Here is a 19,461-nt window from a genome sequence, read left to right as displayed (position 1 = left end):
CTGATCCCACCTCTAGAATTTCCAGGGGTCCATGTTTTATGCCCTGTTCAAAGATTTGTATTGTTTGTAGTTTGTTTGTTTGTTTGTTTTGTTTTTTTTTTTAGATCAATCACTTTTTTGTTATTTTCACCTTTTTCATTTGTTATGTTGAAAATGTAATGGTAAGGATCAATCATACTTTCTTATAGTGCATCATCAATATTTTTTCATATTCTTTCTACAGAATTAGATAAGTTTGTGAAAGATCAGGTGCACCTCAGTGTGGTCTAAGTTGGTATGTAGTGATCTATGAACTTTCATCATTTCTTGGTTTGGCAAGAAAGGTCAATATTTCTAGACTATATATCTAACCAACCTAGACAAAAATTCAGGAAGACAACACTTCTCCCTTGGAAAAATTTAGGGCAAAGTTTCAAATTCTGGGGAGACTTCTTTTATTAATAATTTGTTAATATCTAACATGCATGTAAAAGAATCATTGAAAAAAAACCTCTCTTATTTCAAGATAAATGCATTCTGAAATTTATTCAAGAACTACATTTATTTAGTTTTGATATTTCTTCTTGTAGTCTCTTTAAATGATTCTTGATACCTCATGAAGTTATATAAAAAAAATCTAAAGATATAAAACAGAAATGCAGCTTAATTAAAATATTGGGGTATTCAAACTTTCAACATGCATACATGTAGGGAATGCAAGAAAAGTTATATATAATTACTCCTACCAAAATAACAATTATAATTCATACCTTAGTATTAAAACTTACACTTACATTATTCAATGAGTTTATGAAAGAGATTGAGAATTTAAAAAAAAAAATTATTATCTATTTGAAATGATCATACATTTTTTTTAAATTCAGAAACGCCCGTTTGCCATGTTTGCCTACCGAATAACTTTTACAATGCATAGATTTCCGTTCAATATACATAACAGGGTAACAAATTCACTTTTAATAACAAAAGGAGTTTCGCCCCTGTGATCATCATCATGCAAACTCAGCAGAACAACTTGACCTCAGCAGGCCAGATATTTTCCGAAAAAAATATGCATCTGTAGTTTAAGCACTTAATTTTAAAGTTTCTTATGTTCAATCCGTGCTCTTTTAAAACGAAAAACAAGGTATATGTACCAAATACCCTTCTTTGTCTGTCATTTCTTTATTCGTCAAGTCTATTGTTGCTAAAGCTTCCGATTTGGAAAGGCTAAGGGGCGTGGTCAAGTTGTATTTATAGAAATGCCACGTGCTTTCGAATGCGAAAAAATGATTTCATTTTAGCCAAACGAAACGATTGATAAGTATCATTTTACATTATATGATAAACAAACATTTATTTTTAAAAGACTCAAACCTTATATTGAAATCTTTCAGTTCATTTCTTTTAAAATACAATTTTTCTGTTTTGTTTTTATGACCTTTGACCCATAATATAGCATCCTGGGAAAGGTTTTATGCGTTATCACGTGACTTCTTTGTGTGCTGAGAGCTCTCCGCGTGTGAGTCAGGGAGCCCACTACACCAGTTGAAAATTGTTTTTATGTCTAAGTTTTAACTCAAGCTAGCACCTCAAACTCTCCAGGTGTACAGGAGAGATACACACCTTTGTGAATGTGCAAGGAAAGGCAATGGTAGAATTGTAAATAGAGGAATAAGAACACGGAAACGTGCGGACACCTGAAAGGACTCAAATGAAAGATATGGCGGTGGTGAGCCATCGACACGCACGTCACATAATGGCTTTTCAGGGCGGACCTGCCCCGGCCCCCTCTCAACAGGCCATTCTGACGGCTGCTGTGGCTGTGCCCTATTATCAAGTTGTTCCACCCCAGGATATTCAGCCTGATAGACCCATAGGTTACGGGGCTTTCGGTGTCGTTTGGTGAGTAGGATTATCAGTCCCCTATTGTTCCCCATACAAGTCTGTTCACGGAAAGCACGAATTAATAAGAGTTTCCCCCAGAAAAATCAATTGTTCATTTCTGTATAGAATTTTTTGTCATACGAGAAAAGGAAACTAATCATCATAAATGTTTTTATATCGGTGTTTGAAATGTAGAGGAATTTATTCGGATGATTTTCTTTGTGTGACATGTGTGCGATGATCAGCTGTTTGTTGACAAGACATGACTTAAGGCCAGACAAAGACATCTCTGAGCCTCTAGTCATTAAGTGAAATAGAATGATATTAAATGAAACCATAATGTTAGCAAAGAAAGAATATGATTGATTTCTTTGCCATAATCAACAAGATACATTTATATTTAATAAAAATAATGTTTTGATTTTGAACATTATGAAAGTGGGAAAAAAATGACCATTTAAGATGGATATGACGTTTATTATTGTGTGAAATTTCTGTTGAAGATAATTATCAGCATTGTACTTTACAAGTACTTCTAGGAGTATTGCGTCACGAACCATATACTTAAATCCAATAAACAATACCCACCTACTATGAACTCCGGTGAAAAACAGATTTATCATTTATATTTGTTCAAAACAATTCCATTGTTATTCACTCCCACTGATGACAAAATTCTACTGAAGATTAAAACATTAACCATATTTGATTAAAAAAAAAATTACAGACAAAATTTAGAATTAATAAGATTAAAGTGTGAATTTGTGATATTTATTAATGAGAAAAGTCCTTTGTTATTGATTGTGTATCTTATAAATTTTTTAACTAGTGAAAAGTGTTGTTTATTAAATAAATAGATACAAATATCTCAGTATGACTGAGTTAATTTTGCCACAGTTGAATGAAATGCTTAGTCTGGCTCCCTGCTGAGGTGTGCTTTATTGATAGAGTCAGCAGGGATTTACCCCTGGTAGCCAGCTGTACACTTTGTGTAATAATGTCAGTGTGTGAACTAGATTCTTCACACGTACACAAGTTCATATACACCAAAAGGAATGCCACATCTCATCATATCTACAGACTCCAAGGAAGAGTGTTATGTCTAGACAGTGCCAAGATTATTTTATGTCCTGAGAAATATACTAAGTTCACATTTTTTTCAAATTTCTCAAATACATGTTAAACTTTATTGATATTTTTTCTTTTTAATTTTCATAAAATTAGGTTTGAATTTTTTTTATGTTTTGGAAAAAATGTTCATTGACAAGGAAGAATAAAAAAGAGAAAAATTTCAGATATAATAAAAATAAATGTAGGTCTGATAAATACTTTTAATATTTCTTGTTTATAACTTTTCTGAATTAGGCAGCATGGATTCACAGAAATATTGACAGATGATGTAACATTGATATCATAGTAAAAATAATTTATAAATAAAATGTTCAACATTTCAAGGCTCCCAGTTTGGATGCACTATTTATGAAACATGGATGCATTCAGAAACAGATTTAGATTTCAGACTTGAAATTCTATAACATACACTCACCAAAGAATGCTGAAAATTTTATCATGAGGGAGAATTTTATAACCCCAGTAACCCTGACATCTAATAATAACTGTTAAGTTAAGATCTAAATGATTAAGATGATTTTACTTGGTTCATCATATTTACATGTATTATCCAAATGACATATTTTTACATCTGATTTTTGTATTATAAATAAAAAAACTACAAACACTAATTTATAATGACAAAAATTCTTCTTAAGGAATTTCATGTTATAGTCATCTGAAGTTTTATTTGACAGAATTATTTTGGAATGTGTTATTGCTTACTGCAGCATGCTTTGAATGACTACTTTCTATGATTGTAGGTCTGTGACAGATCCAAGAGATGGTAAGAGAGTAGCCTTGAAGAAAATGCCCAATGTTTTCCAGAATCTTGTGTCCTGCAAGCGAGTTTACAGAGAGTTACGAATGTTGTGTCACTTCAAGCATGACAATGTGAGTATTGGAAAATGTCATTAATTTCAAATAGAAACAAATTCTATCAATCTTGTTTTTTTGATGGGGTTAATCAAGTCATGCATTTTAATCACTTCCATCAGACATTTGTAAAAGAAGTTAAAACACAACAACCCCTTTTTAGGTCGTTGGCCACATCTGACCCACATCTGTCATATAAACCCATAAAGTACTGACTGAATGATTTCCTATTTTAAAAAAAATCTCTAATAACACTCGTGCGGATAATGAACTTTTACATGCAATTAAAAACCCCCAACAAGCCATCCATGGTTTCTTTGTCTAAAAATGTGGAGGAAATACATGACTTTTGACTCAGCATGTTAAGGTGTGTGAAGTTGTGGATGCCAAAATGAAACATCTATCAGCTAGAAGTATATGATCTAAAACTATTATATTCTGTGTGTACTTCTTTGTTCTTATCAGAGTGGTGAAACACATCATTTGGTTGTAACACAGTTTTCCAGATGTTAATTCATGGAAAGTTTCATAGCTTTGACAGGCAATGCTCCTAGACAGCTGCCTATTATTAAAGAGCCTTTATTTTATGTTTTTTGTGTTTTATCATTCCCTTTTTGTGTTCATGAAGGTCAAACCTTAAACTTCTTAGTCAATCTTTAAAAAAAGTATTGAGCTCTTTTAAGATTAAAGAATATGATAGCCATCTTTCAGAAGTTTATTTCAGAATGTGTTATCTATACACACCATATACTTTCTTAAGGCCACTCATTGTATACAATAATTGTATCCAGAGAATTTCTTTCTTTCAACAGATTAATCACAATGGATTTCACTTTTTCATGACTCTAGTATTTATATTAAGAACAAAGAACTTCTTATAACAAAACAATCTCGAGTATTCAGTATTCTTTTGGAAGCCTTAACACCAGACAAGAAAAGTTAACATTGATTTAAAAATTGGGTTTATCTTATCAAAAATGATATGTAAAAGAATTCCAAAAAGTTAAGTGGAATAAGTTTTATAGCAAGAAGTGAAAGCTATCAATCAGTTGTAAGGTTCAGACAGGCTGTGAGCCAACATGGGACATGACCTTCGATTTTCACCTGGATATAGGTGCAAAAATTGACACTGCAGAGGTTATGACGCACTTTGGAAAAAGCTAGACATCTAATCTGTTAACAATTTAAACATTTTTAAAAATGAATTTTGAAGCCTATTGATCTCTGTTTGCGGTGATCTGTACATTTAAATAAAATTGAATATATAGGTCATTAAAGAATTTTTAAATAACTTTAACAGCATTCCATCATTCATGTTATCGAAAGTAGATTAAAATTAGCTGTATATTAGAGACTGGTACAGCTATTTTAGGGATGCTAACAGCTTTATTTCATTGTACAGTCTTTATGGAAAAAGGAAGAACATAATTAAATGCTTGAGCAAAGAATGGTTCCTATAATTAGTAAATGTCCCAATAAGCTGAGAGAGAAAAATATAGGAGTTATGATCAGAGTTGTTGTAAATTTGTCACCTCAGGACACCTGTCACACTGCTAACCTTCTAACCCTTGATACACATTTGATAGCCAATATCCAGTTGTTTAATGGTCATTCATAAAAACTGCATTAGTATGATGTCACCCAGATGTTTGTCTTTAGAGAAATTAGGCCAGATAGAGAGAATTTTTTGTGTCTTGAAAGCTATTCAAGATCGTACGTGCTTAAAAGCAAGAGCTGATAACATAAATATTTCTGTTTGAGCACCTTGTTAAGTGCTTTTATGTTTAGGCATAAGTTAATGTTGATTTTCACTTGTTTTCTGCATTCTGTAAAAGAAAAAAAAGCAAAATTATAAAATTGGAGGAGCCTATTAACTAGAAGTTGCATTGAGGAACATGTATAATGACTTGTTTTTGTTTACAGGTATTATCATCACTGGACATTCTACAACCACCTCATATTGACTTCTTTCAGGAAGTGTATCCTTTTTATTTCCTTATTATTCAGTAATCTAATCCCCCCCCTTTGTACGCAAGAAAAAGTTCCTGATTTAAGAGTCCGGACAAGGAAACTCATAGTGCACATCCTTGTTTGTTCAATTGACAAGGTACAAAAACAGTCACAAAATTAGGTCTGAGTTATCCAATAAGATCACAGGGATCTAGGGGAAAGAATTTATACAGAAAATAATGAGTGTTAAAAGACTGCAGACACTAGGTTAAACTTAAAGAAATGTCATACAATGTAAGTTCATACAAGTCAAAAAGTTAAAATAAAGTGTCCTAAGCTAGTGAGATTTTTATATCAGACTCTATATATGTAAAATTCCTCACACATTTAATAATTGACTAAAAATCAAGTGTGGCATTTAATTCTAAGCTGCTGCCATCAAAAAAAGGTGGCTGTTCTTAGGGCTTCATTGTGTCAACCTGCATTACCATTGTGCAAGACTGAGCACAAATAAACTAGCTTTGTTCCGTTGTCCTCTGAAGTCAGACCAGGTTCCACTCTGGCTCCTTGTATTTTATGGTTCCTCTGAATCAGCAAACCGGGCTGTATTAATTAATGACTAATTATTTATAAACCAGAATTTGGTGGTTTGCAATAGTGAATGGATTAAAGAGGAGTATGAGAGTGCATTACCTGGTATTACTTTTCACACATTCACAGACAGAGTCATGGGGTTTGAAAAAGGTCACATTGTGCGCATTTCATGGCCATACCTAGACTTTATTTTGAATAATTCTTTAAGAAAAATGAGCTTCTAAATGTAGGTGTAGCAAATGGGATTAATGAATCTGTTTACTTATTTCTTAAAAAAAAAAATAAACTGGTTGGAGAAAGGTAAAAATATCTTTTATTATAAAAATAGTAAGTGTATGTGCCATTGACTTCTAGTACACATGCCAGTGCTAAAACCCAATAGAAAGGGATGGGTTCTATTTTCAGGTTATTATTATACATGTATATGTAAGTATGGCAGATCTGCTTTTAAAAAAGCTTTTGCATTGATTTGTAGGCCCGATAAAAGGCAAAATCGGTGTATCTTTGATATATGTTAGATTACACTTTGCCAGGTTTGTTATTTGTACTTTACACTCGATAACTTTGCTTTAAGTGTGAACATATTTGAGAGGTTTATCATCCACCTACTGTCCAGATAAAGAAAGGCTTGCCTCTTTTGTGACCTCGTGTTGACCTGTTTGGACAGGCTTTTCTGACCAGTCCTTGCACTAAGTGGACAAAGGGTGTTTACCGGGTAACAATTATGTAACAAAGGAAAGGAGTTAAGTCATAATAACAATGATGCATTATATTAATGACGTAAAAATGCTCATTCATTCATTCTTGAAAGAAAGAAAAAATCATATTTCGGTAGCTTCAGGCAGGTATAATCATTGAAATAATGAAAAAAAAAAAAACATTTCATTTTGTGTGACAGAAATCTAGATTTTAATAGTTAATTCAGCCCTAGCTGGATCTGGAAGATGTGGTATCAGTTCGGTTCACCATGGTACCTGAGAGGATTTAATTTATTATCCACACGTGTTGTTCTTGCAATATGATTTCCCTGTCGAAACTCTAACAAATAGATTTTCACTGATAATTAGAGAGACAGAGGGATAACAGCTTTCTAAAATAGGAAGCCATTGGGAAAAAGAAAGCTAGAGAAAGTTGTACTGGGGGCCTAATCCTCGTATTGATTGGGGAATGGTAAAAGCATTGTACGAGAAGTTCAGAAACCTGGATTATTTGTGCGAGATTTGTTGACAGGTTAAAGATTTCCTTAATGACAATGTATTGCCATGGTGACTGAGTATCATCCACCATCTTTCAATTTTTAATAAGAATCCATTTTCAATTTTCATCCACAAGTTACATTCTGTTGTGGAGCTTATTTGATTTTTTAACAAAGGAAAGGAAATAAAATACAATATGTATCATAATAGGGTCATTGATGGTATTTTCCAGACTGGTTAACAAATGTTCTGCTGTAGCTGAATGAAATATGTTGTCTTTGATAAAATATGAGATGTACTGTGTTTATGAATAGATATAATAGTAAATAAATATGCTCAAGGATAATGAAAATTATAACCAGGATAAAAAAAATCTGTGATCTTGTAATGGAATAAAAGGAACAATTTAGAGTTGCTTGCACTTTTTTTAAAAGTCAAATTTCCAGCAAATGGTCATATTACTTGCAAACTTATTCCACATAATTAGGTATTTAATTGGTGAATATGATCCTTAACCAGATATTAGCTATGTCATCACACAATTAATGCAAAGTGATTTGCACAAAATCATCGTTTCCCCACAGCCACTCACATCAGACCATGTCAAAGTCTTTCTGTACCAAATACTCAGAGGTGAGAATGTCTTCCTGTACCATGTTCCCTGATGATTTTGAGAGAATTTCCATTTTCTGATAAAAACAAACACATTCTAAATACCAAGACTGTGATTTGTAAAGAGAAAAATATTTTGCTTACAAAAAACCATAAATAATTACTGGAAATGAATCACTGGTATTTTATATACACAATATATTTTATGAAGTAATATTTATTTTTTATTAATAACAGAATACAGTCATTCCATTTAATTCTGTGGTAAACAATATTTTATGTTGTCTCATTGTCACTGTATATAAATGCTATAAAAGGTGTAAATTACGATAATTTTGTATTTTGTAGGTTTGAAATACCTCCATTCTGCACGTGTATTACATCGAGACATCAAACCAGGGAATTTACTAGTCAACAGCAACTGTGTATTAAAGGTCTGTATCAATTATCCCAGAGATTAAAGGATCAGCAAGCTTCATGCAGCACCAATTTCACTTCATTAAGTCATTAGGAAGAGATAAAAAAAATGAAACTCCTATAGACATACAACAGAAACATTGCTCTTTTTTGCCTAAAAGTGCAAAACATCAAACCGAACCAAACATCGTTTTGCCATCATATGCTTAAAAGGTTAATGTCTTCCAACAAATGAATAAATCAACAGAATTCTAGAAGTTTGTTGAAGATAATTTATTGTTTTGGTATAAAATATAGTAAATTATAGTAGTTGCAGTGAATTGTGGAATGTAGAATATTTATTTATTTATTATTTAAATGTTGATAATTTCAAAACAGAGTAAAAGAAAAGTTGCCTTTTGTATAGTTTTTTTTTATGTGATTGCAATATATTCTGCATGTTTTAGTTGAAACATTGCATACATCTTTTTTTCTGTATGCAGAGTTCTGTCTTTGGTCAAGTTTTTAATCTTTTCAGATGGCATAAAAATGTAACAATTTTTAATTAAAACATTAAACAGGGTTTTTCATGTCTTACAGATCTGTGATTTTGGGTTAGCAAGAATTGAAGAGCCAGATGAATCCATCCACATGACACAAGAGGTTGTGACTCAATACTACCGCGCTCCAGAGATCCTAATGGGGGCCAAACATTACAACTCAGGGGTCGATATCTGGTCTGTAGGATGTATTTTTGCGGAACTACTGGGTCGTCGCATTCTCTTCCAGGCTCAGAGTCCCATTCAGCAGGTCTGCATACCAAATTTTTTTTTCAATACACACATATACATATTCACTACTTCAGATCCTGAGAATTTTGACCCTCTATTATATAGATTTCTAAAGGATTGATTGAGGACATATATATATATGTATGTGAAGTTAGATCATTTATCGGTATAAAATTAACCAGATTTCATGTGCATTGTTTCCTTTGCCAAGACAAAATTGTATGTAGCTAGTCAACAGTCTTTGCAGCTTTAATTTTTTGGGGGCATAAATTCATAGTTTGTACTAGTTGATGATATGTGCTGGAAGTCAAAAAGCTTTTAATTATTGTGTCTGTCACCGAGTCATTATTTTGAAGGAGCTGCATGTATTTTTAAATCTTGCTTGATTTTCATACAATCAAGATCATATATACTCTCTCTTTGCTGTGTATTCTACTACATGTTTATGTACTGCTTAGTTTGAACTACATGAAGAGGAAGAGGTTTTATGTTTTGCTAAGGTGAACGGTCAGGTCAAGGTCGTAGGAATTTAATACCAATTATATTTGCCTGATTTATTGGCTTCTCAGCCCTCAATTAATTTAGAAAACATATTTGTAGCAAAAAAAAATTGTGATATTTAATCCACCTGATTGATCAGGTCTAACTTGAGTGTTGTCATTTTTCTTGCCTTGTTGGTGATATGACAGTAATGAAAGGATATGTCTTGGTTTGCAAGCTGTCGAACCCATATCTAGTTAGAATGCTTGCCCATGTGCTGTATCAGCAATACATTGTATTGTCTGGGGTTTTCATAAATATAATATGTGTCCATTATCACCTAGAAATATTAGTATAAGATAAAGTTACTATGCAACATAGCAACAGCTGGTGAGCATGTTATAGCAAGTGCAAGTGATCTGTGTTTTGCAGTTACTCTGAAAAATTGAAATTCATATTCTAATAGAAAAACTTAAGTCTGTTTATCTTGCAGTGGTAGTAATTTTGTATATTAAATCTGAGAGAGGAATATCAGGCTCTAATGAGGTCTTACCCTGTAGCACCCACCGGCTTTAGTGATAAAAATTAGCAGACTCTATTAGAAGAGCATTAGCCCTAGAAAAGTTCATTTCTTTATTGCTAAACCTGTATAAGCAAGATCCTATGATAAAATTGGTGAAAATTTTATGTTAGAAATGGTTCTTTATTGATGACCTGGATGTTTGACAATGGAGTTGTTTGTTGCATCAATTATTCATCTGGTAGGCATGATCAGAAAAAAGGGGGTAAATAGACCCTAGTAACAGATTTGTATCTAAATATTAATTTGCTGTGTACCTTATTAGCTAGATTTACTCAGAGGTGGATGATTTATCTGCTAGAAATAGATCAAAAGTAAATTTTCATGTAGCTAGTGCCCTGTGGTATCTGGCCGCTGCCTGCCTGGTGCAGTAACAGATGTTTTTTCTGTGGTGTGTGTAACTGTATGAGGCTGCTCTTTTTGATGGAGATCTGTATTGTTAGATCATTAATACAGAGATTACACATATACCCGCAAACAATCACTCCAAAGCTGGCTAATCCTTAATCATCAGTGCTATAAGTCATAGGGCTGCCATCATTGGACATAACACAGTTATAATGCAGAAATCATTGCTGAATCCTCTGTCATAAAAGAAAGGTTATGTAAATATGTACAGTATATTGCTAGACATTCCAGAAATAGACCTGAACTGGGGCGATCTAATGATTTTAGTCATTTTCTATGCCTTAGCTACTTTTGCTAAAATGGCAGTAAATGGCCTGACTCTGCAGAACTCAGGAATGTCTACTGGGTCATTAAGCTTGATCTCTAGTCTGATAAGGTGTGATCCAGGTCAATGTTTTAAACCTTGTAAACAAAACTTGCAATGACAAAGGTGCTAGTCTTTTGTCTACACATATTTTTTGTATTATGAATCAAATTCCTAGGAGGAATTTAAAGGATGGGATTAAGGCATCGTTTTTGGATCAGTATGTGGGTTTAGAACTTGAGACAGAATTTTCTTATTTCATTAATGTTTTTTTTTTTTTTTTGGTTTGTTTGTTTGTTTTTGGTTTAAGTACATATACTGTGGAACATGGCTTTGATTCAATCTCCATCCATCTGCTGCATGAGTTATGGGCTTGTAGTGAAATGGGTTTTCTTAGTTGGACCCAGGTATAGAGGACATTAATAAAGTCGCTGGTTCTGTGTGGTGCTTGTGCCCTGGGGGTGACACTCTGCTGACCGTTGGACAAATGTTTCACCTGGCTTGCACACAATGCACAGGTGATTGTGCGTGTCAGCACTTGTTATCAGACAATGGTACTGACCCTTTGTGCTTGTTTAACTAACCCAACCCGGAGATATTTTATCTTCCATTGGGTATCTAGCTTTCACCATAAAAAGTACCAAAATAAATCTCTGTATCAGGATATTTAAATGTTGTTAGTAAAGGTATATACTAATCTTAAATTACTAAATCATAATAGGGTTTTTGTGCATTCTTTTTATGTAATGTATAGGTGTCTTGGAGTTTATCAAGCCAAGGAACAGTTTTTTCAGAAGTATTTGAACCTCATCATGTTCTTAGGATAGACAGTGGTGACTAACTTTGCCTGTGTTAACAGTTAATACCTATTCAGAATTATTCATTTCAGATTTATGTTAGTATCAGTATTTATTTTTGGCCTGTAAATGAGTTTGTTACATCAGTGTGAATTGGTCTTCCAATCATGATCTCAGAATGGGTGTGTTGTTGTAGATGATAATGTTGTTGAACCAATCAGAGTGTGTTTAGGTTTGTTGTTTGTTGTTGTTGACATTGTTGTGTATGCTATGTGGCTGATCTTTGTGAGACAGTTACATTGAAGAGGAATGACCTTTTTATGGAGTGTCAACTTTTTAACTACACTGAGTTTTGGGTTGGCCATTCACCAGCCTTTGTTCCCAACCAGCAGATTTAAGGCTGACAGGAGCCCTATCTAAACTACATCTGTTCAAGTTTGAGGCCTAATCCCTTTTATGTAAATAATGACTTGATACTAGTTTAACGGTAGTGATTTTCTACTGTTCCATACTGCATTGATATTCTGAAATGTCCTGGCACAGATTCGTAAATATCAGAAAATGGTAAATGCCATGGGTAATAAAAAAAAATGAGGGTGTATGTAAAGAGAGTGCAAAATGTGACATTTTAAATGGACAGAAATTGGAATTATCAAATGTCTTATCTTATAAATGCCCACATTCAATATCCCAAACATTTTTCTAAATAGATGCATATATTATGTTACAGCTGGACTTGATCACAGATCTTTTAGGCACTCCGAACTTGGAGGATATGAGAACAGCTTGTGAAGGGGCCAAGACTCACATACTGCGGTCAGCACACAAACCACCATCCCTCGCTGCTCTGTACACCCTATCCAGCCAGGCTTCCCATGAGGCTGTGCATCTCCTGTGTCGCATGCTTGTATTTGATCCAGTAAGTACTAGTTGTCAGGTGAAAGGGTAAAGGAGTATATAAAGGTCAAAGGGTAAATGACTGGGTAAATGTCATGCTTCAGTAATCTGCTAGAACATCCTTTCTCACAGCTTTTACAGTGAGTGTCTTTAGGATATTGACTTGATGTTCCATTACTGGCTGAGAAGTAGCCAAGGGCACACTCATCAGCAATAAAGTTCCAATCAATACACAGCTATCTTGTTTGATTCTGGGGGGAAAATAACAATTAATGATGTGTTGATGAATAATCATGGTTTCCATACTGAGGACATATTTTTCAGAGAGGGAAAAAACATATATACAAAGAAATCACAAGATCAGTGATGTTTATCACAAGGTCTGAAATATTGATCATTCTCAATTATCAAATAACCTTGGCTTTATACATAACACTGTAATGCACTCTGCTTTTCTCTTTGTAGGATAAGAGAATAAAAGCAGCTGATGCCCTTGCTCACCCTTATTTAGACGAGGGGCGGTTGCGCTACCACTCCTGCATGTGTAAATGCTGCCATAACACATCCGCTGGACGTCAGTATACCTCAGATTTTGAACCGGTGTGCCATCAGCCTTTCAGCTATGGCTTTGAAGATGGACTGACTTCAGTGCATCATTGCAGAGGTATACAGAAGATAACAGTGTTTAAAAATATGAAAATTCAGTGCATCAGTACAGAGATATATAGGAGATGGTACAGTGTTCATTACATAAAGATGAAAACAAAAAAAAAAAAGCAGTCATCATTTTGAAAGTTGTTTTAATTGCATATGAACTAGCAATTTCAAGGTATCATCATTCTTCACACATACAATTTGTTTTTTTATTCTTTCAGATAAACTACACAAATATATTCTAGAACAGCAACAGAAAAACAAAGTTCCTTTATGTCTCAATCCCAATTCCATGTCATTCAAGAATTTTGCAAGGTAAGATTGAGAGGATAAAGCTTGGAGCTATTGTGTTTTCCAGATAAAAAAAATAGATGAGAAGTTGAAAGGCACTTTTTCTTACTATAATGACCAGTAAAATTTTCATTTTTCACTCTCACAGCCCTCCATAAATATAACATTAGGAACTTGCTGAAAATTTAGTGATTGTGTTTTCCACTATAAAAATTCACATTGGAGAGACCAGTGCTAAGCTTTGTAGCTCTTGAAAGTTCTATAATATATGTTTCTGTTTATTGAATCTGTAACTTTGAAGAAAAAAATTTGCTCGAGTACTCTTTTTCATTTTTATGCAATTTACATGGAGAAAAATCAAAGAAGCAATATTGCTTGCAACTTCTGAAAAAATAATTGTGTTAGTTCCAAAATTATTTGACGATCTGTCCAAACTAGATTTTGGGTCACAGCACACATGGTTACGTAACCACTAATTAATTAAGAAATCACCTTGATTGGATAACAGCAGCGAGCCATGCAGCTAGTAATCACTAAAACATAATCCTCTGTACAAAAATGCTAGTGTTCAAATGGTCTCTGTCAGAGAACTCGGTGTAGTTGTACAGAACTTTGCTGGAGAACAATATCAAGAAAAAAATGTTGGATGTTTACAAATGTAAGATGCTTTTTATTGGGACCCCCAAAAAAATCATGTATACAAAAAAGGAACAAGACTGAAGCATTGAACAGATTTGCAAAGTTTAAACATTATTCTTACCTTTCTATATGGCATTCTTCCCTCCTGTTTTCTCCTTTTTACACCTCAAATTTTCACCAAAACTGTTTTGCTGGGTGGGGAAAAAAGTACACATTGAAAAGTACCATGTTAAAAAAACAATGTTGATGAACTTTGTATTATATTTTAGGGTACCATTTACCGGGGAGGGTTCTTTGAAGAGATAGATGTACTCAGTGTGAGAAAATTTGAAATTGTTTGCTGCGCAAAAAAACCTTAGAACACTGCAAATGCCTGGCTTTTTATGTTATTTTCTTTTGCTTGTTTTTGATTCATTGTTGCAGTGACTCCCCATCACTTCATTTGCAGTCATTAAAAAACCCCAAGCTTCAGTAATCCTGAAGAAATCCTTGATTTTTCCAATTACACAAAATAATCTAATTTCATACTCATAAAACTCCTCATCTGGTACTGGTAAAGAGTATATAGACTTATGTAACTCAAATCAATGAAGATTGTAGTAAGGATATCCTTTATGAAAACCCATAGGAATTTTTGCACCAAGAAGGAAAGTCTTAAATACTATGAAGTCACTTTAGCCCTTGAAATTAATCTAAATAGAGGATGATATATAAATAACCCACAATCTTGTTTGGCCTTGAAGAAGAAACACATCTTCCATAGTCTTAATTTATTAGTATTTTAAGTTATGCATGTTTCTGTGCCTAAAATCAATGAGAATAAGCATAAATGCATGTAAAAATTGATACTTTATTTTCAGTCATGTCTTACAATTTCTGTTTCTATATTTCTTCAGTTCACAAGTCGCCCAACCTTCAGAACTCCCTCCATCGCCTCATGCCTGGGAGTAAAATTGCCACATCAAGAGAAACCTGTGATAAAAATTTGGACCAATGATGTACAGAGAAACAGATGCAATACAATGCTATTATAATGAGGATCTCTTTGGGTTAAGCATAATGAATTCCAAAGTTGTGATTGAGTAAAAATGTGTAAAATCAAAGGTGCTCCCCGTATGAAAAGTTTAATTGTATAAATCTGTAACTGCCACTGTTTAACAGTAGTCACCTCACCATAATGTTCAGTCAACGCTCATTTGCATTTTATATTGTGTGAAAGTGTATTCGAAGGGAGACAACTCCTTGTTAGGACACCAAATGCATTTGATCTGATTTCATTATTATCTCCATTTGAATTCCATTTATTTTTTGTTCCATCCTAAGTTGCTCAGCAAGAATTTTACAATGAAAAAAAACTCAGAGATGGCATTTTAATACTTGGTATTTCCTTTACATGTGAGATATTAGTGTACATACAACACGACCAAGTCTGTAAATAATATCATTTGCCATTTCGTGGACACGGGAACTACAATGCAACCCATTAAGTTTAAGTATTATTCTGATGCAGTTTAGCAAAATGTCCATGCATTACAAAGTCGAAATGTGATCTCATTTTATTTATCTTCTTTTATGTAGAATATATTGGGTTATTTCCTTTTTTTTGTACAGCATATGCACAGTTGCATTAAACAACTGAGAATTACTATATATGATATAGTATAAATTAATTTTAAGTTTATAAGAGTTGCATGAACTCAAGTATTTTACTTGTAAGTTAATTAATTACATTGCTGAAATATTTAGAGCAAGTGTTCAAAACATCATTGCAACATGCTCAGGGAACACAGACTGAAACCTTTAAATATAAGGTTTGTGTTAAAAGATCTTGGTACATGTAAATTAATATTACAGATGGAAACATGTACATTTGTGTTATCTGTATGTTGATGCATGTGTTTTTGTTTTATTTGTAATTTTCGATAGCATTTTATTAATTTTCATTGGATTTGTATCTTTAGCTCTTTGATTAGTTATGAATTGCTAAGACCAAGAGAAATGTGTTTGGTTTAACCATTTTCTTTAATTTGGCATTTAATTGGAATGTAAACTGAGAAATGTGTATACATATACTACAATTACTAACTACAGAATTTTTGCTTTCAATGTCTTTATATCATGTTACATTTCCAAATGCCACTGCCTTAAAACTATTCAGGTATCAGATGGATTTTAAGAAAAGCTATGATTGAATGAACGAACATGTGTAAAAATAGTTCTATAAAATTCATGGCTAGTTCATGGTTTTTCATTGGCTAATTCTTGATTGATCCCCAATATTTATGATGCATCACTCTGTCAACTGCATTCCAAATCTGTCCCTTCCTGTATTTTTTTTTTTGTGTACAATTTTCATTAACCACTTTAGACTGTGTTTTATGTGTGTAGAGGCATTTGACTAGATGGTTGCTGATTTTATGCAAATGATTTCTAAAGAGTTAATCAAGAATTAAATTTCAACTTTGATGTTCAAAATTAAAAGGGTTTCTGTTGAATAATTTGGTTAACTTCAAAAAAAGGGATGATTAAAAAAAAACTTTTTCTGATTAACTTCAAGAAATTGATGATTTCTTTAAAAACTTTGGGGGGGGGGGGGGGGCATCCACACATTATATCATGTTTCAGATGCTTAGATAATTTGTAAATATATATATTATTTGCATTTGTCTGACAATGGGTAATGGTTTTGTAGCATTTTTACTGCTACCGATACATTGTATACATTGTGGAAAATATATGATCATATATGTTAGCATTTTTCATATGAAGTTTTTCAATCATTTCAAAGGGTGCATACAAAGTAACAATTTGTATTTCATCAACATTTCACCTGCCATTGTAAAAATTAAATCATACTGAGTCTTTCGAGTAACATCCTATGCTGAAATTTTTGAAAGTATTTGACATCTGCAAAAATTAAAAGAGAAGGGCATTCCAAGTTAAAACCTGATTTGAATGTAATACAGTGAGAAATTGTGTAGGTCAAACTTTTGATCTATAATACTAGTAACATTTTTTGCATTATTTGCTGATAAAATTTGTCAAACCAAAGGAATCTATTTTAGTGGTGCTTATAATATGTTGTTCACAATAGACGAGAGTGATTAATGTCAAGTGTTTGTCTTAAGATGAAATCGTTACTTCAACATTATCTCCCGTGACTGTAAAAATGTGATTTTTTTTTTTTAAATAGCCATTATATGTATAGTATGTATCTATGTATGTTAAACTTTCTTAAATATTTTAGACCATGCTAGACATTGAGTTTCTATTATATGTTATTTCATGAGTTTTAATTATAAGAGAGGATTTGACAACAAAAATTATCAGATTTGTATATATTACTGTCTGCCAGTGGAGCAGTATAGTGGTCATAAACTGTGTTGACCTCTGAAAACCTAGTTTATGGATGGTTTTCATTTTCTGAACATTTTACAAAATATCAGGTATACTATAAATGATCACAGAAATGAAATAAAAGATTGCTTGCATGTCATTGATATTCAGGTGGTCACATGACCAGTCATATGATGTCTATTTCTGTTTGAGGTTGCTGTAGATGCTGTCCCTGGTTGGAAGAGAAAAATACCAGGTTATTTATTGTTTGTAGAAATTCTAGATGTGTGTATGACTCTGGAGATGCAATATTGTATGTCTTTTTACATGTATTTAAGAATGAATAAAACCAAATGACAAAATTCAAATTTGATTTTACTGATGTTTATTTGAAGATGTATTTCAGTTCACTGCTGTGTTTGATTAATTTTGGAATGTTTAACGATGTATGGAACACCAGGAAAAGTAAATAGAAGGCTATTGATGAATATAATAGTTGCCTGGTATTGCTTTCAGAAACTTTTCATATAATTGAGAAAGAGAAAAAACATATAATTGTTAATGTTCACAGAATAATAGAAAGCACTCTTTGGATCAAACCCTTGAATGTATAGTTACTGTACTATGTGAATAAAAAAGATGTGGGTGACTAGAAGAATGAAAACTTCCTGAAACTTTGCTTTCGATGCGCATTTCCATTAATAGATATATGAGGATGTGTTTCCAGCTTTCATGTACCTCTTGAAGATATATTTAATACAATGATGTTTCAGAAAATGAATAGACAAAACTAATTAACCTTTAAAATCATTTAAATAGTGCAGAGTACAACAATTTGAATGAGAAATAGTTTTTTTATTTCATCCAAAATTGATGATGGGTCAAGCAGAGAATAACTTTACAACATAGTGGGAAATAGGTATTCTCTCTTGGGAGGAATATTAAGAAATATGATGAACCAGAGTTGTCCAGACCATATGATTCAAATCCTAATATCCCCTATACTATAGATGATCATTTTAAAGAGTTGCCTCCGGCCACAGAAAATGAATATGCCAGACTGTCACAGATTTCTGGTTAGGGACTGCAATAGAAAAAAAAAAGGTTTCTATTATATAAATTATTACACTTTTGAGAAAGGCAAAACGTGTTTCGTATTTCACTTGACTGTCTTGAGTCATAAAGTAATTGTATATATAGAGCTGCTTACTATTACAGAAATCCGTATTTATCCCGATTTTTGTTTTAAAATATGAATTACAGATTGTCCTCTGAAATTTATGCTTCTGCCATCAGAGACCTATATACTTAATTAGGGTTAGTATATAGGTCCCTGCTGCCATCTAATGCATGATACATATGCTGACAAAATAGATATTAATGTAACAATAAAAATTCTCATCTAGAAGTAATGAAATGTACCTAAGAAAATTAAGACAATCTATAGCCAACAATAAATTATGGATGAAAAACTCAAATTATGGAGAGAAATCATTTATTAATAAATTACTGAAAACTGCAGAATAGGGTAAACGCCTCTGTATATTACTACATAAAAAAGTACAAGACATAATAAGTACAAAAACATTTTCACGTCATGGAACTAAAGATTGAAAATAAAAATGCTCTGGGTGAGGATTGTAACCCATGGGCCTCTCGATAAAAGCGTTTGTTTGACGTTGATTGT

The 19,461-nt window shown here is 32.8% G+C and overlaps 1 protein-coding gene across 2 annotated transcripts; it reads left to right on the top strand.

Annotated features, from left to right (window-relative positions):
* The first annotated feature begins 1,471 nt into the window (after positions 1 to 1,471).
* LOC133171698 (serine/threonine-protein kinase NLK-like) lies at positions 1,472 to 18,142 on the top strand. 2 transcript variants are annotated; one of them, XM_061306485.1, is made up of 11 exons: positions 1,472 to 1,881; positions 3,738 to 3,867; positions 5,773 to 5,828; positions 8,116 to 8,222; positions 8,550 to 8,635; positions 9,198 to 9,407; positions 12,688 to 12,876; positions 13,320 to 13,518; positions 13,730 to 13,823; positions 14,708 to 14,755; positions 15,335 to 18,142. In XM_061306485.1, exons 1-10 carry the CDS (start codon positions 1,691 to 1,693, stop codon positions 14,742 to 14,744), a joined length of 1,299 nt encoding a protein of 432 aa, XP_061162469.1. In that variant the 5' UTR covers positions 1,472 to 1,690; the 3' UTR covers positions 14,745 to 14,755; positions 15,335 to 18,142. The 2 variants fall into 2 exon arrangements, with proteins under 2 accessions (XP_061162469.1, XP_061162468.1); XM_061306484.1 differs by lacking the exon at positions 14,708 to 14,755.
* The last annotated feature ends 1,319 nt before the right edge of the window (positions 18,143 to 19,461 follow it).

The sequence above is a fragment of the Saccostrea echinata genome, unplaced genomic scaffold, assembly GCF_033153115.1.
Source record: "Saccostrea echinata isolate AGI-Se365-2 ecotype Australia unplaced genomic scaffold, CSIRO_AGI_Sech_v1 ptg000054l, whole genome shotgun sequence".
NCBI lineage: Eukaryota > Metazoa > Mollusca > Bivalvia > Ostreida > Ostreidae > Saccostrea > Saccostrea echinata.
Note: the sequence above shows the minus strand (reverse complement) of the source record. Positions and strands in the feature narration are given on the sequence as shown.

What these genes read in the sequence shown, in the direction of transcription:
- LOC133171698 (XM_061306484.1), top strand. Translation starts at nt 1,691, where the DNA reads ATGAAAGATATGGCGGTGGTGAGCCATCGACACGCACGTCACATAATG. An exon ending in GTCACTTCAAGCATGACAAT is followed by an intron (nt 3,868 to 5,772) that starts GTGAGTATTGGA and finishes TTTTGTTTACAG; the next exon opens with GTATTATCATCACTGGACAT. An exon ending in TCATTCAAGAATTTTGCAAG is followed by an intron (nt 13,824 to 15,334) that starts GTAAGATTGAGA and finishes ATATTTCTTCAG; the next exon opens with TTCACAAGTCGCCCAACCTT.